Here is a 21,858-nt window from a genome sequence, read left to right as displayed (position 1 = left end):
TATTCATGTGCTTTTTAGATTTGATCGAATTAATCACACTAAGCTGTTTATGAAGTTACAAGACAGAGGGTTTCCCCCATATTTGATTAGGATTTTACAGTACCTGTATATACATCGACCTATACAAGCTAGATGGCACATGTGCACAAAATAGCACTTTTTAGAGCGTACTGTACTTCATTTTATACGTCACAATTATGGTGTAGTTATAGTAAAGCTAAAATGAAAAAGCTTCAGGTGGCATTTAATGATGCATTAAGAATCCTGCTTAAGTTCCCAAGGTGGATGAGTGCAAGCCAGTTGTTTGTATCTAGTGATGTTCCTACTTTGCATGCCGTTTTATCATATGTATAGTTTCATGTGTCGATTAAGTGATTCAAGAAATACAATTATAATAGCCTTAAATTATCCCACATTAAGTGATACAAGGTATTCTTCCTCGTTCTGGAAGCACTGGAATTCAAGTTTGTATGTTTTTTCTTAAGTGATTGTTGTGTGTGAATGTATGTTGGTATGTAATTTTCTTCTTTTGTGTATTTTATTTTTATTGTGATATGGACCAAATGGTCTGAAATAATGAAATAATAATAATAATTTAAAGCCAGCTGATTCACTATCCACTTAATGCTTTTTTGCTTTTAACTGATTTTCAGTTTATCACCATAATGCAGATATATGCTGGATGAAGAATAGGCAGGACAATTAATCCTGAAGTCATTTTTGCATTTTGATTATCAAGTCTGAATACAACACATTTCAAATCCATTTGTTCACAATCTGTGGTAGAAAAAACACACTGGCTGGCATCAGTGCTTGCCACCACCTGTCTGGTCTCAAGTCTTATCTGCTACATCAAAGCTGTCTGGTTCAGTTGGACGCATACTTGCAGTCTTCTGCTCTGCTCTGCTCAGCTCAGCTCTTGGCTGCTGATTGTTTTGGAATGAAATATTCAATTTGCAGCCCTGTGACAGACAAATAAAAAAGCACATGTCTCATTCCAGTTGCTCTGTAAGAAAAAAATATTGAAGCTTACAGGTCAAAACTGCCAAATCCTCAAAAAATAATTATATATAGGGGTATACATACATATATTTTTACTTATGAACTTATAAATGAACATATAAAAAAAGTGCACATAACCATGATATTGAGAGGCTGATAATGGTGCTAGTTAAAACCTGAAACTGCATTAGAATTGTGTAATAGCGGCCACTAGTGGTCAGAGAGGTAACTGACCGACTCCAATCAGATTTTCGGACCTGAATACAGGCTGAATGAGTAGAACATGGCATAGTGCTGGTGCCAGAAGAGTGATCGATCAGGAATCTCTGGAATAAGTTCTTTGAGAGGACTGAAGGGAATACAGGAATCCAAGAGCTTCAACTAGGCAATGGAGAATCAAAGAAGCGGAGGTAGAATGACAAAGACTTATATATCCTTTATTCACTTTATTTAAGGACTATATCTGACAAAAACGTTACTTCATTGAAGAAAACACAACTGAATTAATCACAACAAATTAAAGTCAATTTCAAACTTGGGTCCTGGTAAAACATTTAATATATAAAAATAAATTATTCCCAATTTATGTGTTGAAATTAAATGTTGAAATTTTGAAATAACAGGCTGTCAAGAGAGATGTTTTTTTCTTCTTTTTTTCTTTTATTACAGCATCTAATAGCAGGGGCAAACAGGACCATGCTAACCAGCCTTCTTTATTATTCAACCCTTTGGTATAAAATATAAAATTTATAAAGGCCTGAAGAAAACTGAAAATAAAATAGAAAAAGAAAACAAGTGTATATATGTGTGTATATTCTTCAAAACTAAACATTTCCAGGCAAACATAAAAGAGTAAAACAAATATAAGAAAAGGAAACAAAAACTAAAAGAAATGAAGAAAGAGAGAAAAGTCATTCAGTAGGAATGATTACATGATTAATACCTTGTTGAATTAAGGGATTATATGACATGCAAAACGGGGATGAGTATGAATAAAATCATTAATGGAATGATTCATGTAAAAAAAAAAAAAAGTCATGCAAAAATCTTAGGGTAAGGCATTTCTTTAAATAACAGTTAACATTAAATGAACAATTATAGTAGTCCATGTGGGTATAAAAATTGAGAAATAGAATTTGATTGAAAAGTCAAGGAGAGATACATGAAAAAAATCAGACTTCCAGTAATTCCTGAAGAAAAGACAAAATAAAAGGGGGAGGGTTAACATGCCAAACACCCACAGTTTTACACAGTAACAATCAACCTCACAAATGTTGCTGACAGCCTCAGCGTGCTGCTGAATTAGCTATCATTAGTCTGTCAAAAGAGCCTTTTAGTAACGTATCTTTGCTTTGTGTAGTTTGTAGTTTTCCCTAAATAATACACATACATAGAATATGTCACATTGAGTTGGCCTGCAAAGGCTGAAAACCCTTTCTGAAAAGAAAAGAAAAGAAAAAAAACATGGGGGTTAGAAATATAGTATATATGCAAAACAACAAAGAAAAAGGAACAGTTTCATCATCTGGGCAGTGACATTATAAACCAAACAACATGCCTGAATTAAACCAGCATGCACTTTGACATGTTGGTGTCTTATTTATTTCATCTACATCTACATTTCATCTTCTCTATACCCACCCTGTTTTATTAAAAAAGCCAAATGCATTGGTGCTGTATTGTATAGTACATTGTGCAATGATTCATATCCTAATGTGCAGTACTGCAGTGTCTTACTAGAGGGCACAATTTTAAGTTCTAGAAATTCTCTTCTGTCTGAGCTACAAAACAATACTTAAAGTAGCATTTACAGTAGGTGCCACTCACAAACTATATAATTATTGATATAATATAATTTATTATATATTTATCTATGATGATGACTGTTGATGTAGTAGTACTCTACATTAACAGATGTCATGGTTTCCTTGGTGCTGATGTCTCAACATACTGTAGATAAGAAATGCTGTAGTTATTCTCATCCTGGCCGCATGCAGAAGTAAGTGGATCTATATGGCACAAATGAAAAAGAGCTCATTTATAATATATAATACAAAATTTACTTTTTTTTGTATTTATAAAGAAATATTTTACGTTTTTTTTTCTTTTCTCTCCAGTATATTACGTTCCAGATGTGGCTCCAATGTCACACATATCAAAGCTATTATTTCTCATTTCTCTGTCTTGGAAGACTTTAGTGAAAGTTCTTTGATAAAGTAATCTTAATGAATTTAATTAATAACTGTACTGGACTATTGTGCAGGACTATTCTGCATTTTTCTGTGTTCACCAAAAAAACTGAAATAGTTGCCGTTCACACAATAGTTGTATAGTATGCAACATAGTTACCTGTTACATCTGGGATATGAAATTTTATTACACAACTCGACAATAAGGATACTTCTGGCCCAGTGTTTGTGGTTTTTAACAATAGAACATTTTACATTGTTGACTATGGTCAAATAAAATCCTCCTGAGTTAACAGCCAACTTAAAAGAGGAGAAAATCTAACCGGTCATGTGACTCTTCAAAGTGGACTACAGACATTTCCTCCAGAGGTGGAGTGGTGTAGTTTCTATCGTTCTGACTGACTCTGATGCTTTCCTTTAAAGAGGGAAGAACAATGTCATTTTAATAATGTCTGCTCAGGGGTCACCAAGTTCGGTCCTGGAGGGCCGGTGTCCTGCAGAGTTTAGCTCCAACCCTAATCAAACACACCTGAAGCAGCTAATCAAGGTCTTACTAGATATACTTGACACTTCCAGGCAGGTGTGTTGAGGCAAGTTGGAGCTAAACTCTGTAGGCCTTCCAGGATCAAGTTTGATGAAGACTTTCTAATTTTAAATATAAAAGAGGAGAAAATCTAATCGGTCATGTGACTCTTTGAGGTGGACTGGAGTTGTTACTGGTTGGTGCAACAATGTAGTTTCTGCTGTTCTGACTGACTCTGACACTTTCCTTTCAGGAAAGAAGAACAATATCATTTTTACAATGCTTGCTAAGGGTTTAGATCATTTCAAGACTTCCTGAGTTAACAGATAGGCTACCATAAAAAAGGAGAAATTCTAACCAGTCTTGTAACTCTTTGAAGAGGACTAGAGTTGTAATTCAAACAAAATTATAATTTTGACAATGCTTGTCAAGGGTTTAGATAATATTAAGACCTCCTGCCAATATTTGTATCTAAGTTCTTGCTTGAATTTTTTGAATTTCTGAATAAATTATATAATCATATTTTCTGCTCAGTCAATTACAGACATTCACAAGTTCCTGTAACCCAGTATTTTTTTGTTTTAAGCATTAGATATATACTCTAACAAGCAGTTTACTTTGCCTCTGTGTCCACTTTAAAGAGGGCAACTAACCTCTCTGGTTTAGATTCGAGATTGACATCTCCTTCATGTTTCGAGCATCCACCAAGTTTATCAGTCTCTGAACCCATCTCTCTGATGGGTCAACACAGATCTCTTTTTGGGCTTTAGTGATGATACAGAAATTTCAAAAGAGAAGACGGTTCATGATGACGGTTCAGCCTCCCCAACACACTCGATCCGCTCCAGTTTGCATACCGTCCAAATCGCTCTACGGACGATGCAATTTCCTCCACCCTCCACCTAGCTCTTACCCACCTAGAAAACAAAGACTCTTATGTTAGAATGCTGTTCATTGACTTCAGCTCAGCATTCAACACAATAATCCCACAACAGCTCATAAATAAACTAAACCTGCTGGGCCTTAACAACTCCCTCTGTAATTGGATTCTGGACTTTCTAACCGGAAGACCTCAGTCAGTCCGTGTCGGCCACAACACCTCGAGCACTACCACACTGAGCACAGGTGCCCCACAAGGCTGTGTGCTCAGCCCACTGCTCTTCACGCTGCTGACCCACGACTGCACTGCCAAGTCCAGCTCCAACCACATCATCAAGTTCGCTGATGACACAACAGTGGTAGGTCTCATCAGCAACAATGATGAAACACACTACAGAGAGGAAGTGGCACAGCTGGCGAAATGGTGTGGCACTAACAACCTGTCCCTCAATGTGAGTAAGGCAAAGGAGGTTGTGATGGACTTCAGAAGGAACTCCGGTGATCACCCCCCACTGACCATCGACAGCTTGACTGTGGAGAGAGTCAGCAGCACTAAATTCCTGGGGGTGCACATCACAGAGGATCTCACCTGGACCACCAACACCATGTCACTCTCCAAGAAGGCACAACAGCGCCTACACTTCCACGGCTGAAAAGAGCAAGTCTCCCTCCACCCATCCTCACCACTTTCTACAGGGGCACCATTGAGAGTGTGCTGACCAGCTGCATCACTGTCTGGTACGGGAACTGTACAGCAGCAGACCGCAAGACCCTCCAGCGGACAGTGAACACAGCTGCAAAGATCATTGCTGCCCCTCTCCCCTCCATCCTGGACATTTTCCTTACACGATACTCCAGCAAAGCCAACAGTATCGTGAAGGACTCCACACACCCCTCCCACAGTCTCTTCCAGCTTCTACCATCAGGAAAACGGTACCGGAGCATCAGAGCCCGCTCTGCCAGACTGCTCAACAGCTTTTTCCCCCAGGCTGTGAGAGCCCTGAACTCAAATCACCCCGCCCCTCTCTGAACCCCCATACAAACCCCCTACCTCCTGAAACATGGACCATCTGAAACTTATGGAAATGTTTTTTTTTTTTTTTTGTGCAATCGAAGTGTGCTACACGCAGGTGAGTGGGCCTGTACAAACCACCTGTCGTAGCACACTCTCCTCCTCTATGCGCACTAGTCACTTTTCACACACTGCTGTGTGTATACAAATCCCACAAAAAGTAATATATGTATGTTTACATGCTCATGCACTACAAATCATCCTGCACTGTTCCCCAGCCAGCTGCTGACTCACAATGTTTCTCTTCGCACATGTACAGTATTTATCTGAAGCACTCGTATAGGTTGTATAGTTTGTATTTTTTAGTTTATGTATAGGTAAATAAAAAAAAAATAAAAAATTATATATAGTATATTTATAGTCAAAATCTATCAGTAGGATAGTTGTGTATAGGTTTATATTGTTTTACTTCATTGCTGTATGCCTGTATTTATGTAGCACCGTGGTCCTGTGAGGCACGACATTTCGTTCCACTGTATGCCCCCGCATGTAGCGGAATGACAATAAAGCTCAACTTGACTTGATGATTTTACATAACCAATTCACAATTCATTTTAATTAAGACATTATAAAAATACTTACATGACACCACTCCTGTGGCATTCAAGATGGGTAGTATGATGACTCTCAACCTGCTTAACTGGGATTTTTACATTGGAAAAAGAAAAGCAGCACTTGTCGGGAAATTGGTTGACTGCAGGAAAATATACAGATGAAAAATTCAAACCCAGATACATTTAAAGGGGTCATGAACTGAGAAATTGAATTGTCCTGGATATTCTGACATGTAAGAGTTCATTGTATTATAAAAACGTCCTGTAAGTTTCAGAACTCAAAACTTCCTTGTTAGTCCAAAACCAGCTTTTATTGAAGCCAAGCTCAGAAGTTGGCTCATTTCAGAATTTGTCCTATTATGAAGTCATAGTGCGACAAAGACCTCCTCAGAATCAGATCAATGCCTACTTACATCAAACTACAAATAATATTACCTTCCAAATGATCCTAATGCCAGGAAGGTGGTTATATATTTTCAACTATGTGGATGCTTCAGTTGGGCATTATTTGTTTGTTCAGTACATTTCACTGTGGATTCTTTGGCAAATGCAGGATTTGCAAACAGACTTTTACTGTAAGATATGGACCCTTACAGTAATACCACAACATGCAAGTAACTGTGTTCTGCAATCAGTGATTTCAATCATCATATGGATGATTCATGTACAGATGTTCTGTGTCTCAAAATCATTTATTGCTGTTCATGCGTCAGTAAATCAACAGTCATAGCAGTGGCCGTTTACACACCCCTTCCAACAAGCGTTCAAATCAGAGGGCTAAAATCAGGGTAGAAAATAGCCTTTTATTTCTAAATTATGACAATGTTTATGTAAAAATCATACTAACATTAAAAAAATGCAGTTCATGACCCCTTTAACCCTTTAATAATCTGGAAAATGCCTCATAAATATATGTTAAATTGTTATCAGATGTTTAGTCAGACATTTCCAAAGAAAAATCAAGAAGTAATAAAAAAGACGCACATTCACTTTGAGTCAGTGAGCAGAAGGTGAAGAGAACAAGACAGACGATGAAGATGCAGTAGGACCTCATGTTTTAGGTATGTGGTTGGTCTTTGATCAGATCTTGATGTGCAGGTTGCTGTATTGTGATCTCCTCACTGACACTATACAAACATACAAGTCTATACAAATCTATGTTCTGTCCAGCAAAAAACAAGTGACATCACTTGCATATGGAAAAATTATGATGTGATTTGCAGAGGTAGTGTGTCCTGCGCAACTCTCCCCACTTCTGTGAATCTAGCTTAAACTGCACAAAGTCCAGGTTCAAAATGTTTTTAAATTTATGGACAACCCCTATGAGGACCCCATTATTTTACTGTGTGCATTTTTTAGGTATCATTTTCACAAGAAGATACACTGAAGTTCAATGCAATACTGTAAGTCTTTTTGTACAAAGGCAAAATGATGGCGGAAAATGAGACTGGTGCTTGATGCAGTAAATGGTGAGCTCTATTGGTCAAGGTGGAAAAGTAGTTGGTATGAAAGTGTTTAATGGCCCAACTCCTCTGCGCTTCACCAATCTTTTAACATGCTATTAAACTTGTATGCTGTGAAACTATGCACCGTTAGAATGTGTAGAGTACAATTTGTTATTAAATGTGTATTTTCTTTGGAAATGTTTATAAATGCTTCTCATTAATGTTTAATGGTAATGGAAATATTTAATGGTGATGGTAAATGTGTCAATTGGAGTGAAAAAGAGACCAATCGGCAATATATTATACAGTCATGGCCAAAAATATCGGCACCCTTGGTAAATATGATCAAAGAAGGCTGTGAAAATTAATCTGCGTTGTTAATCCTTTTGATATTTTATTTAAAAAAAATCACAAAAATCTAACCTTTCATTGGATAATAAGAATTTAAAATGGGGGGAAATATCATTATGAAATAAATGTTTTTCTCAAATACACGTTGGACACAATTATTGGCAGCCCTAGAAATTCTTATGAGTAAAATATCTCTGAAGTATATTCCTATTCATATTCACAACTTTGAGCACTCCAGGGTGATTATGAACATAAAATTATCCAGCCATGGCTTCATGTTTCACAGAAATATAAATAGGAGGAAAAACAAAGCCCAAATTCCCATCACAATGAGAAAAACCTACACCTACATAACCACATGTTGTTTGAGATGGTTTCAAGAAAAATTCTCCTCGCTCATCCAAAAACAAACTCCAGCATATTCAGTTATCAGACACGACTGGAACTTCAAATGGGACTGGCTTCTATGGTCAGATGAAACTAAAAAATGAGCTTTTTAGCAGCAAACACTCAAGATAAAAAGTACCCCATGTGTACAATGAAATATACTGCTGTATTTTTGGTGTTGTGGGCCTATATTTCTGCTGGAGGTCCTGGACATCTCGTTTAGACACATAGCATCATGGATTCTATCAAATACCAACAGATAAAAAATCAATAAGTGACTGACTCTGTTAGAAATCTTATAATGGGCCATGTTTGGATCTTCCAACCGGACAATAATCCAAACACAAACCTCAAAAACGGGTCACTGAGCACAAAACCAAGCTTCTGCTGGCCATTCCAGTCCTCTGACCTGAACCCTATAGAAAATGAGTGAGGTGAACTGAAGAGAAGAAGCACCAACATGGAGCTGGGAATCTAAAGGGTCTGGAGTGATTCTGGAGGAAGGAATGGTCTCTGATCTCTTGTCAGGTGTCTCTAACCTCATCAGGCATTATAGGAGAAAATTTAGAGCTGTTAAACTGGCAAATGGAGGTTTCAAAAAGTATTGAATAAAAGGGTGCCGTTAATTGTGGCCAATGTGTATTAGAGAAAAACATTTCCCCCCATTTTAAATTCTTATTATCCAATGAAAGGTTAGATTTTTGTGAATTTTTTTAATAAAATATCAAAAGGATTAACAATGCAGATTAATTTTCATAGCCTTCTTTGATCATATTTACCAAGGGTGCCGATATTTTTGGCCATGACTGTATGAGGATACGCAATGCCTGAACCCAATTCTCTGCATGATTGTGAAGTTAGAATTTCAAAGAGAATGATTTAAGATTTCATAATTATACAAAAGCTTACTAAGTACAAAAAGCACTTACATGAGACCATTTCTGGGGCAATCTTGGTGCGCTTTATAGTAATCCACGACAGTTTTACTTGAGAGCTGTTTTTAGAGAAGAAAAAGCAGCACTTTCCTAAAACATTTTAAAAAAGTCAATGAACAGAGAACGAAGATCAGAAGACAGCCAATGAAGATGTATTAAGGCCTGATGTTCAAGACTTTGATCAGTTGTTTAATGCATCTTGCCGTATCTTGTGTTGTCGCTGGCTGTTCGTAACACATGTGTTCATCTCACTGGTGGTGCATGGTTGTGTCTATAATTGGGATTGTTTTTCTATAACACATGTCACTAGGGGGTTGGAGAAACCACAATGAGGTCTATAAATAATACTAATACTTCTTTTAGTAAGTACAAAATGTTCTCTGCATTTTACCTTGAAAATATCCTCAGTTTCCAAGGCTATTCACTTTAAGATCATATCATGCTAGGTGTAAAATAGTAGTATACATTGTAAATGGAATATAAAAGAGAAACGGATGTACTAAATTATTTCCTGCAAAGATATGTGTGAAAACACGCATTTGTGTGCTATAGTGTCCACAACCCACTGCACTACTTTTAGACTTTTTCAGTTTCATTTGAAATAAACCTTGTTGATTCCATGCCATGAGAAATTTAGGGTGTTCTGGAGGCAAAGTTTTGAAAGTTAATAAAAGGCCCACTCAGCCTTTCTCAATATTTACATCAACAAGCTACATTATAATTGTGATAAAATGGCGACCTCTAGCAGTCAGAAAGAGCAACTGGCCAGCAGGCCTGGTATCCATTAGCCAGGTGTCTCTAACCCTGCTCCTGGAGATCTACCGTGCCTGCAGAGTTCAGCTCCATCCCCAATCAATCAGACCTGAATCTGCAAATCAAGGTGTTCAGGGTTACTTGATAGTTACAGACAGGTGGTTTAGAACTGAAGACAGCAAGTAGTTCCCAAGATCAAGGTTGGAGGCCTCCAAAAAAATATTTTCAGTACCGTTAGTTCACACATTGTCTCACGGATACGCCCAAAATATGTGAAATTCATGAATATTCATGTCAGCACCACTCAGTAGAACCAAATATCTCAGGAACCGAACATATTTTAACACCGGGCTCCAAATGAAGAAGAGAAGGAGAGAAGCGAAGGCAAACGGAATGAGCGGCACAACATAGCGATGAGAGAAGACGGGTCGGTCTGATGAAAGAAAGGAAAGATGACTCATTGTGAGCGGAAAATGAAAAATATTTGCAATTCATCAGCATCAAGCGAGAACAGCAAAATCATCATCTAATACAGAAGAGGTTACACATAAAAAAAGAAATGAATCAATATATGAATAAAAAAGAGTGCATGTGTGGGATGAAACATTGAAATAGCCCTGAAAATATGAAGAGGAAATATGAGAAAGAGAAATTGAAAGAAACCAGAGATAATGAAGTGCAGTGAAGAGAGACGAAGACTTATTCAAATTAAAAATAAGAAAATAAAATGTATTTGATGAAATTGGGACAAATCAGTATTTGTGAACTGAAAACAATGCAAAGAACTGCATAAAAAGAAAAAGATACAAAACAAAAACTGTAAAGAGGAAAGATAATTTGGAAAAACTAGAAATATAGAATGCTTGTAAAAAAAGGCAGATAAACAAAAGCTGAGAGAAAATAGAAAAGAGAAAAGAGAAAAGAGAAAAGAGAAAAGAGAAAAGAGAAAATAGAAAAGAGAAAGGGGGGGTGGGGGAGACAAACAGAAGTACGACAAGCCTCTAGACAGGAAAGAACACATGATGATATGAAAAAGGAAAAAAAAAATATGTCAAGAACAAGCGTGGAGTAAGTGATTATTATGGAATTATATTTAAATAAGTAAGATTTAAAAACCAAAAACCAATTTACATTGATAACAAGAACAGTAAAAGAATTTATAATATTATAATCAGTAATAGTTTATGTTGGGGTAACAATGTCAAAAGTCTGAATATAAAATGGGAAAAATGTCAGCCACAGATTCACACAGTGGTAACAACCAACCACACGAATGCTGCCGACAGCCTCAGCATGCATGAAGGAAAGCTGATCAGTGGATGCCGCCTTGCGTAGCAGTTATATCGAAGGTAATAATAACCTTAATAATACAGTAGAAATAACCCACCCTCATATCTTTTTGTCTTTTCATACAGAACATATTAAGCTTCATTTCCATGCCATGGAATAATTTCTCTATGCATGAATGCACTGAGCATTATCAAGATAGAGAGGCTTACACCAAAAAAAAAAGAAATGATCTGTAGCACATTTTTATAGTGACAAAGTACTCTCTTATGAAAGTCCAACTGATCTTTATCGGATCCGTACAATAAGTAAAAAAATAAAAAGAGCTCCATGTGGTAGCATCCAAATGAGCAAAAAAAAAACCTATAAATAATTTTTCACAATAAACCCAAGTGCGTTTTACCACTGTAGGGACTAGCATTGTTATTATAAGCAGTATCAGTATTCACGTTGCTAGCGCAACGTGAATTTCCTGTAGCTATTTCCTGTAGCTCAAATAGTAGAGCATGGCGCTAGCAACGCTAAGATCATGGGTTCGATTCCCAGGGAAAGCAAGAGCTGATAAAATGTAAAAACTGTAACTTGAATGCAATGTAAGTCGCTTTGGATAAAAGCGTCTGCTAAATGCATAAATGTAAATTTCAATTTATTTTTTTTGTTAATTTTGTATTTATATATTTTTTCCTTCAAAAAAGGACAACATTGACAAAATCCAATGTCTTTCCATGATCTTTATTTTGCATATAGTGAAGTTAAAAAATGTAAACTTATTACATGTTCAGATTACATTTGTATCTTAAATATGCTTTGAATATATTTGAATATATATCACAGTCTTCTTAATTGATTAACATCATTGTGCAGGTGCATACATATTATTACTTTTAAATAAAATCAGCTTAAAACCAGTTTGAAAACTGTTCAATTCAATAGTTTGAAAAGTGAAGAGCCGTTCACATCTTAATCGCTGTCCCCAGAGCTGCTATGTGACATCTCCTTCATGTTTCGAGCACCCACCAAGTTGATCAGTCTCTGAACCCATCTCTCTGATGGGTCAACACAGATCTCTTTTTGGGCTTTAGTGATGACACTGAAATTTCAAAAGAGAAGACGGTTCATGATTTCACATAGCTAATTCACAATTCATTTTAATTAAGACATTACAAAAAATACTTACATGACACCACTCCTGTGGCACTCAAGATGGGTAGTATGATGACTCTCAACCTGCTTAACTGGGATTTTTACATTGGAAAAAGAAAAGCAGCACTTTTCGGGACCTTGGCTGACTGCAGGAAAAAAGAAAAGAAAATTGTTTTAAAAACACTTAATATAAATCAATATATGAATGGGATACATTTAAAATTCAAGAAAATGCTTAAGAAATATACATTAAATCATTAAAAGTCTATTGTTTATCTAAAAACAAAATTCTAGAAATAAAGAAAAAGACGCACATTCACTCTGAGCCAGTGAGCAGAAAGCGAAGAGCACAAGGCAGGCGATGAAGATGCAGTGGGGTCTCATGTTTGGGTCTGTGGTCGGTCGCTGATCAGATCTTGATGTGCTGCTGGTCGCTTTATCGGTGGCTGATAGCCTCGAAGATGATCATCTCACTGATGCGGTCCGCTTTATAAAGGGGTGAGCTTGTACTTTCCACTCTACAGGGGTTCAGTCCGCCGTGGAACAAGTGACATCACACGCACGGGGAAAACCGTGATGTGGCCTGCAGAGGTAGTACTTCCTGTTGTACCCCTCCCCAATTCTGTGAAATCTACTCTAAATCGCTGACACAGGTAACCAGAGAAATGCGATCGATTTGAGTTTGTCATATTTTGTTTCTTATTTAATTTCCATCCAAATTCCACAGAAAACATCTTTACATTTATGATGGACCCTCATAAGGACCCTCCTGTACAAATGACCTGTCTTACATCAGCATTTTCAGGTTGCATCTTCTCAAGAACGTGCCCAAAGCTCTCAAGTGCAGTGCAATGCAAGAAAAGTCCCTTTCTGCAAATGCATGGCGGAGAATGAGTCTGGGGCTCAATGCAGGAAATGGTGAGCTCTACTTATCGGTGAAGGTGGAAAAGTGGTTGAACTGAAAGTGTTTTGTGTGGTTAACAGATCTGCACACAGTGTGATCCAAATGCAGATAATATCAGCACTTACTCACTATATACCACATAAGTATATACCACATAAATAATGCCTTATCATGTTTCGTTATCATGTTAAAAATCAACTCAATCACAGACATATGAAAATGACTACTTACTGAGTAACATTTATGATTTTTCTTTTTCCCAAGATTCCTTGGTTCTTATTAAATTGTTCCTTTCACACCTTTTGTTTTTCCACTTATCTTATTTTGGGCTGCACGTGTCAGGTCATTGTTCCTCTGTACCCACTGGCTGCACATTACAGCACCTCCTCGAACACCATTGCACTTTTTCTTTATGTAGACCTGTTTAAAACACACATGACTATGAAGTCAGATATTCCAATGAGTACAAATAAATAGTACAAATAAATACCATGGACTTACTGTATATAATTAATGTGTTTCAAACATGACCTCCACCACAACAACATAAACACCATTTTGTCAGTTTTGCAGGATATTTTGTTACTCATATTTAGTGATATGTTTAATGCAACTTGTCTCTAGCAATGTGTCAGCATTATATTCAGAATCGTTCCTGTTCTTAGTATTCTTGATGCATACTGCATCTCAACTTTGGTCTTCATTTGTACTCTTGACTTCCTGCAAAGGTTTGCTCAAAGGAGCATGCTTCTTTTTTTTTTCTTTTTTTTCAAGTAATACTTTCCAAAAAAATAAAAAATAATTGAATTACTTTTATGTCGTTCCAAGCCTATGTGATGTTATTTCTTCTGTGGAACACAAAATACATTTTGACAAATGTCTCAGTGTATTTTGTCAGTTCAGCACAATTACATGTTTTGGACCCCATTTACTTTTATTGTATGGACAAAAAGAGCTGAAACAATCTTCAAAATATCTTCTTTAGTGTTTCACAGAAACTCATACAGTTTTGGAAGGACATGAGGGTGAGTAAAGGATGGCAATTTTATTTTTGGGTGAACTATGCCTTTAAATGACTTTAGAAATCAAATCTCTGAAGAAAATGACTCTAAATATAATATAAAATATCAACACACCAAAACCAAAAAAAAAAAACAAATATTTCCTATATTTCTGTATAGCAGGAAACAATAATTCTAGTTACCAGTTTCTAAATGGGCCAAGCTGGATTTTCCTGTAGTATTTAAACCTTTAAAATGTAGTTTACAATATATGGTTGCTTTTCTGACAATGTACATGCAAAAAGATTAAGAATCTATCTATTTATGTAGACAGACAGATAGATATGATTAAAGTTGAGGCTTCAGCTGTTTTTGACATGCATAGGCAGGTGTGGGTTTTTGCAAAAGCAAGATATGAAACCACAAAGCTCCAAATAGAACCACAGAGCGGGGTCAGGTTGATGAGAACATCATATTTTTCCCTTTCAACCCCACGTTTACCAGGTACTCAAATGCCAATAATTTCTAATCTTTATATAAATACAATGTATATAAATATTAGTATGTACATGTATTCACATAAATACTAATATTTCTTACTTCTACTACTAATAATAACAGTTGTTATAATTATTGCATATACATGTAAAAAGTGATAACATGCACATTAATGTTCTTTGAACTAACCCTTAAAAACGACTTTCATTCAGTAATATTGAATAGTATAATATATTACACACACATAAAATTTTACATGACTTTTAAAATAATATAATAATAGTGATGACTAAAATTAGATTTCTCACCTATGTGTTTTTATAAATAATGATCAATCAAATGAAACTGCTTTCCATCCTGGTCCTCAGCTTAAAGCTCACATTTTGCAGTGACTTTTTGGACGCACTATTAGGTTTGATCTTTGGAGAGCTGGTGTACTGTGTGGCACCAGAAATATTTGACTTTTTTGTTAAAACCTCTCTGATACTACTTGTTTAAAGACCTTGTAAAAAAAAAAAACCATGAACCTTTTGATCTTACTCACAAATGAGCAGCCTGTAACATCTAAACCAGATGTCAGGATATCTCACAGCAATAAAATAAGTAGCTTCACTGGCTTCAATCATGGAGCCACGTACGAGACAGTTCAAGAGACGAGCCTCTAAGCAGCGCTATTGCATGTAAAATCATTTGCCGTCCTCAAATTTCTTGTTATGAGAGCAGTTGACGTGTTTCTTCTTCAAAAAAAAACAGATACAGTACATCCTGATGGGTCTTAATTCTCCCATTTGTAGTCATGAACATCGTACTGTTTTATTAGACTAAATCATTTATTCACAAATTAAATAAAAACTTGTGATTTTTCTGACAAATCAGTCTAACAGTGTCAAACATAAACATAGCCACTGAATCAATAACTTTTGATGAAATAGCTCTGTCTAAAAAAACCCCATACATATCCTGTCTTGCTCACAGGCGATTTTTCTCTTCATACAGGATACAAGAAGCTGATAAAAGGCCTAGAAAAACAGGAATATGTACCTTTCTAAAAAAGTAGTGTCTGTATTTTTGACTTTCCTCAACCGTTTCCTTATCTACTTACGTAATATCTGCTGTCAGAAACCCTGTGCTGTATTAGGAATGTCATTTTTCTTTAATTGGATGCTGTTCATCATTGTTATCAATTGAGCAAGAACCTGCACAGCTATGAGAAACAGACAGACTCATTCTTATCAAACCCCTGTGAACCTTAACTTATCATCCATTGTAAGAAGGCAGCTCAATATAGATGGCATTCCAGAAAAGTCAACGATATCTTGAAACTTTAAATAAACCATGTACATTGTTGCATAAGAGTAGTTGACGATAGAAATGTAAACGGGTATGATCACTCTGACGAATAACTGGATTGATATAAAAGAAAGGAACCTCTACAGTAACCCATAAAATGGCAAACAGTATTATTTTAGTGTAACTTACTATACTCTTACAGTATTTATTAATATGTATATTTTTAGTTTTCATTTTATTTAAATTTTTAGTCATTTTTTTATTTTTATGTTATTTTTACACTTTTCATTTTTAAATTTTTTTATTTCAGCTTTATTTTAAAATATGAAAAACACATTTGAATACTTTTATTTAGTTTTAATTAACAACAACACCACTAATGTCAAGTAAGAATATACAGTAATATGGCACATTGTCTGATCACCTCACCCGCAAATGATGTGGTTGTGGTTTTGTCTCTATGAAACATCCTCATTTTCAAACACAAATGAAGTTACTAAATGTTACCCTGCAAAACATAACCGCAACAAAAAAAATCCCTTCTGCCCCCATTTTGTTTCACGAGAGTGTGGGAAAGACAACTGTGCTAGAAAAATGCCATGCGCTGGGTTGAATTCAAGAGGAGAGGAGACTGGTAAACAACTCCATAAGAGGTGTTTTGTTGGAAAATGCCAATGTTGACTGAGTCAGAGGGCAACTGTGCACTGAATTTCTGGGATTATAACACTGATAAACCAAAGACATATAGCTGTTTGGTTTGGTTAACCAGTGACAATGAGGGGAAAAGCTACAGTAACCATTGTCTACATGGAACAGATACTATAATTATTAGTCACTTCATGTGATGCATATTATGTCCGGTGTGGCCATGCTTGCCAAAAAAACATAAAAAATAATCACAACAAATGTGTTCCAAAACAAACTTAAGGACAAATACAACATTATTTTACAACTGGTAAAAGGAATCCTTAAGCTAAAATGAAAATTATTTTTGTGTGAGCGTGTGTGTGTTCAACAGATAAAATAACGGCATGTTTGTTTTGAATGACATGAGGGTGTGTAAATAATAAAACAATTACAATTTTTCAGATAACTATTGCTTTAAAATTCACATTTAGCTTCATATGTAGTCTTCTAAAACATGTCCAAACACACAAATCAGTGTCTTGAAACTCTTATGATAAGGGGCTCTGACCCAGGAGAGCACAGCTGGGAGTTCTTTCAGCTGAGTTTGGGAAAATTCCTCATGAGACGAGCCTCTCAAACAGATCTAAACAAACTCTAACAAGAGCACCAGAAGACTTTTCAAACTCATTTTGGAACAAGATGATCACTAATGCAACCTAAATGTATTATTTGCTTTAAATCAAGTACGGTAGATAAAGAAAGGAATTTCAATGTGTTTTTCTCACTACAACAGTCATGTATCTAGTTATTGGCTTTTAGAGGTTACATGCTGTTACAATGACCCTGGAAATTTAATAAGCACTCAGAGCACAGCAGCAATGGCTCATACTTCTTTTCACCTCTCTCAGACCCATAAGACTGCTTGTTCTTCTCAAAAAATATATTTTCAGTATTTTTCTTGATCTATCCCTCATGCGTTTATCACCTCATCGGTTTTCTCAAGCTGTAAATCTGCCAAACAAAAAATTACATGTTGAACTTTGCCCAAACACATGGGACTTTTGCGATCATCTTCATTCCATCCTCCACACATGCCCTCACCTCAAATGTCAAAGGTCAGTCTTTCAGCGCATTACATCTCAGTGTGAGCGCAGCAATAAAATGGCACTTCTAGTGGAAATTCCTCTTTGACATTTCATGGAAGAAGGGCTTTGGTGCATCACCAGAGTTTCAGTTGGCTGTAGAAGGAAGAAGACATTTTCTAAAACAGATATTCACTCAAACTGACATGCAAAATAGTGATGGGTAGGGCTGTGCCAGGTACAGTTTCATAGCTTTAAAAAGATCAAATATGACATGTAAACCGAAGTGCCTTTACTTTTCTAAGTGATCAGACCATTTTTGGCCTATGAACAAAAAATTCCTAAAGGCTTGCATTGACAGGGGGACCTGAACCATACAGTATCAAGGGACGGAAATATCAAAAACAGCAGCTGATCTGGGTTAGTATGTAACTGCTATAACTGCTATATATATATATATATATTGAAAGCAATTGACATAATATAAAATTGTTAATAAAAATTGGCTAAAATGTCCAGGCTAGAAGATACTATGTAAAAGTTATAAAAACACCGCTGTGTAGGCTTTACAACAACAAAGTCAAGCAATTCCCATGAGGCCACAAGCTATCATCTGTGATAATCACCACTACAGGAAGTTTGTAGAAATGCATCAAAACAAACTAGACCTCTGTGATAAATATGAATGGACCATTGTGACTATCTCGGCACGAGTGGGTTGGGTTGTACATTTGGCCAAGACATACAGGACAGTGCCCTTGTGTGTCCTTCACCCGTGCTAGGAAGTGAAGTTCAAGACTTGGCCATGGCTGAACAAGGTTCCCCCACTCTGCCCACAGGGATATTGCTCCCTGCCCACTCACAGAGATAGATTTCTACTGCATCCTGTTTTTACTGCTAAACACTTGGAAAAGACTGAGAACAACCACATATACAACCACAGATACCACAATGTCAGACTGCACGTACTCAAGTAACTTCATATGGAAAGGAGCTATTTTGGGTTACTTATAACTGTGTTCTCTGGAATGACCAGCAGATGTATCCAACTAATGTATCCAAGCTAATAGAATATGCTAGAATAATATTTTTTTTACACTCAGCTCTGATAAGAAGTGATTTCTTTGTGAGAAATCTCAGCGTGCATAAACTGTATGGAAAATAATCAACTGCTTCTTATCATACTTCATGGTTTAATATACATTAATATTTATTTGACAAATTTAAGTCAAATTAATTGATTGATGGACTGATGAAGTTGCTACAGTAATAAAAGCTTAATATTTTGTTTGTGGTAAAGCTAAAAAAAACTAAGAAAAAAATTCTTACAGCATCTTTAAGTTTGCAGTTTCTGCGTTACTAGTGTCACCTAGTGGAACTACAAAATAAAGCTAATTTTCTAGCAACCTTTACAAACGTCCCTTGTATTCACCCTTAATATATACCAGCATTATATTTACAATATTTTATCTCGGGCTTGATAATAAAGAGCTAACATGTTTGGAAAAAGACAGTAAAGAGCTAACATGTGTGGCAAAAACTTAAGTTAAGCTTACCTGTCCAGAAAAAACTCTGCAAGTTCTGTGTTTCGATTGAAATTCAAACATTCCATCAAATTCCTCCATCTTGTAAAAGCACCGTCAGCTTTCACCCTTGTTTGTTCTCTACCTCTGTGTATTTTGGTAAATCTTCAGATTTTAGCTTGTAACCAAATCGGATTTTTTCCCCATGTTAACCTGGGTCCCACACTGGATAAACACCCTCTGGCTCAGCCTGCTACAGAAGCCACGCCCCAACTCTCGCTATTGGTCAAGCTGGAATGATTGACGTATCTGATCAGACCGCTCTAAATATTTTGATGGTGTTAGGAGTCTCAGTGTTGTTTACACTTTTGGGGTAGATAAACCCCTGCATACTTATAGTAGTGAATAAACAATAATTTGGGTTAATTTAAGAAAGTGTATTTTGACATAAAAAGTCTTGGAAACTTCACATTTAATCTTTAAATCTTTAATCAAAGCATTACATGTGCTACTCATAGTCGTTCATTAGGGGGAGACAAATACTCACAAACCTAATTACGACTCACACTGTTTGTGAGTGACACCATTTTTGTTAAGAATGATGCAAACCATTTTTATTTTTTTTCATAATCAAACCAAAACAGACCATCATCAACAAATAGATAATCTCCATAAACATTCTATGGAACTGTCAGTACACACAGCTGCAAATAGATGTTTATGTGCTTCTAATCTACGCCAAATACTATACAAAATTTCCAGAGATTGAGTGTTCAACTCGGCACAGAGATGTTAATCATGTTTGCTGCATAATAAGAAGCACTCTCCTCACATACTTGAGAGTGTCTTCAGGTCTGAGAGTTGAGTAACACACTCGTGAGGCCTCGTGGCCCGGGTTCAGCGCTCCTCTGCATTTCTGTCAGCCAGCTCATCTTCAGCTCTGTCAAGCAAGGGCTCTCCACGTCTGAAACAATTAGCAATGTTATGTGAGCTTTCATGAGGACAACAGCCTAACCTTGACACCCGTGACACAGTCTTTCAGTTCGGCAAAAGGGAAATGTGAACAGCACTTTCTAAGAATAGACCCTGCTAAAAAAAAAAAACAATGGAAGCCCAATAGAAACCATCACAGAAATTCCAATGGTTTCCATTAAAATACCATTATAAAGCATTAGCTTTTTTTCAGTAAAACCATTACAAAATTCCTTTCTGTAGTGTGTTTTGGACATTTTTCCAATAGGATTTAACATCCCACCAATAGAATCCATCACATACCAGTAGACACCATTATAATTTCCATTTAAACCAATACAATTCCCATTATAACCATTAAAACCATTATATTTTCTGTTGTGTCTTGGGCAGGGTTCTATTGTTTTTTTTCAGCAGGGAGAGTATTCTTTGATGTGTCATTACATTAATGGTAATTATTAGATAAGTTAAACTATTACTAAACTATTTCTGAACCTGATACGCAAATAAGTTAACATGGTGATTTAGAAAAACAAACAAAAAACATTTTCACAATTTTTATGCGAAAGCGTATTGTTGAGTGTATTCATGCATGCAGCTCAACCTTGAATTTATTTAATTGAAATATAGGTTTATCAGCATATAAACCAGCATTTGGTCCCAAACTAGCTAGAACCTGTCATTCTGCAAATTTGTCATTCGCAACACTGTCACTCATTCAAATAATGACTGATCATGGTTTTAAAACTTGGCCCGAATTTCAATAAATTTCAACAATTTTGTACCTACTTGTGTATCCGAGTCCCTTCAGTTTCTTTGTCTAGATTTTATTTATTCAATGCAATGACATTACATTTGACAAACGTTCTATTTACCAACAGAAACACAGAGCACATAGACATTGTCTTTAATTACTGAGTTTGTTCATACTTCTACATACTCATACGAGGATTCTAGTTGTACACCCGATGACCCTGCAAAAACATGCACAAGAATGTTTTCCCTTGCTCTACTTATTTTTTCTCTCCAGTGTAAAACACAGTTTAGAATGTGATAATTTGACTTGACAGATCAAAATTAGCTTGGTTGCCAACAAGATACATGGAACCAGTTGCATAATGGAGAATAATTGGGAACAGAAGTTAGAGCTGTATTGTCTCATCTTTATTATATCTTTCACTATCTGTGTTCAGACTCGTTACAGCTGCATTCCTTAGCCATGGTTGATTTTATCAGCATTATTAGTGAAGCATGTATTTGATAACAAGTTCTGACATTTCTGTACAGTATATCCTCCTCTCTGATATCCTTATCTTGAAAACCATATACAATTCTGTCAAAATGAAAAGGATCAATTTTTTGCTGCCATACTCACAGCCTGAGGACTCTAAAATGTAATATTTCATATTTTTCACATCTAAATCTGGAAATTTCAATCTGC

The 21,858-nt window shown here is 36.1% G+C and overlaps 2 protein-coding genes across 2 annotated transcripts; both read right to left on the bottom strand.

Moving 5' to 3' along the window:
• Positions 1 to 3,359: 3,359 nt before the first annotated feature.
• On the bottom strand, positions 3,360 to 7,595 carry LOC131526599 (C-C motif chemokine 8-like). The gene is made up of 4 exons (XM_058754948.1): positions 7,204 to 7,595; positions 6,246 to 6,359; positions 4,368 to 4,490; positions 3,360 to 3,606 (listed from the first exon to the last, which is right to left on the bottom strand). Exons 1-4 carry the CDS (start codon positions 7,271 to 7,273, stop codon positions 3,578 to 3,580), a joined length of 336 nt encoding a protein of 111 aa, XP_058610931.1. The 5' UTR covers positions 7,274 to 7,595; the 3' UTR covers positions 3,360 to 3,577.
• Positions 7,596 to 12,093: 4,498 nt separating this feature from the next.
• On the bottom strand, positions 12,094 to 19,667 carry LOC131526598 (C-C motif chemokine 3-like). The gene is made up of 5 exons (XM_058754947.1): positions 19,479 to 19,667; positions 17,942 to 18,078; positions 12,835 to 13,844; positions 12,555 to 12,666; positions 12,094 to 12,467 (listed from the first exon to the last, which is right to left on the bottom strand). Exons 3-5 carry the CDS (start codon positions 12,902 to 12,904, stop codon positions 12,338 to 12,340), a joined length of 312 nt encoding a protein of 103 aa, XP_058610930.1. The 5' UTR covers positions 12,905 to 13,844; positions 17,942 to 18,078; positions 19,479 to 19,667; the 3' UTR covers positions 12,094 to 12,337.
• Positions 19,668 to 21,858: the final 2,191 nt, after the last annotated feature.

The sequence above is a fragment of the Onychostoma macrolepis genome, chromosome 20 (assembly GCF_012432095.1).
Source record: "Onychostoma macrolepis isolate SWU-2019 chromosome 20, ASM1243209v1, whole genome shotgun sequence".
NCBI classification, from domain to species: domain Eukaryota; kingdom Metazoa; phylum Chordata; class Actinopteri; order Cypriniformes; family Cyprinidae; genus Onychostoma; species Onychostoma macrolepis.
This window is presented reverse-complemented; position numbering and strand designations above follow the sequence as displayed.

Bases quoted from the DNA above. Each gene is read 5' to 3' on its own strand.
- LOC131526599 (XM_058754948.1), bottom strand. From the start codon at position 7,273: ATGAGGTCCTACTGCATCTTCATCGTCTGTCTTGTTCTCTTCACCTTC. The intron at 4,491-6,245 runs AAGTATTTTTAT...GAAATTTCTGTA, and splicing joins CCACAGGAGTGGTGTCATGT to TCATCACTAAAGCCCAAAAA. The intron at 3,607-4,367 runs GTTAGTTGCCCT...CCCTCTTTAAAG, and splicing joins CTCGAATCTAAACCAGAGAG to GAAAGCATCAGAGTCAGTCA.
- LOC131526598 (XM_058754947.1), bottom strand. From the start codon at position 12,904: ATGAGACCCCACTGCATCTTCATCGCCTGCCTTGTGCTCTTCGCTTTC. The intron at 12,667-12,834 runs GTGCGTCTTTTT...TTTTTCCTGCAG, and splicing joins CTCACTGGCTCAGAGTGAAT to TCAGCCAAGGTCCCGAAAAG. The intron at 12,468-12,554 runs GTAAGTATTTTT...TTGAAATTTCAG, and splicing joins TGCCACAGGAGTGGTGTCAT to TGTCATCACTAAAGCCCAAA.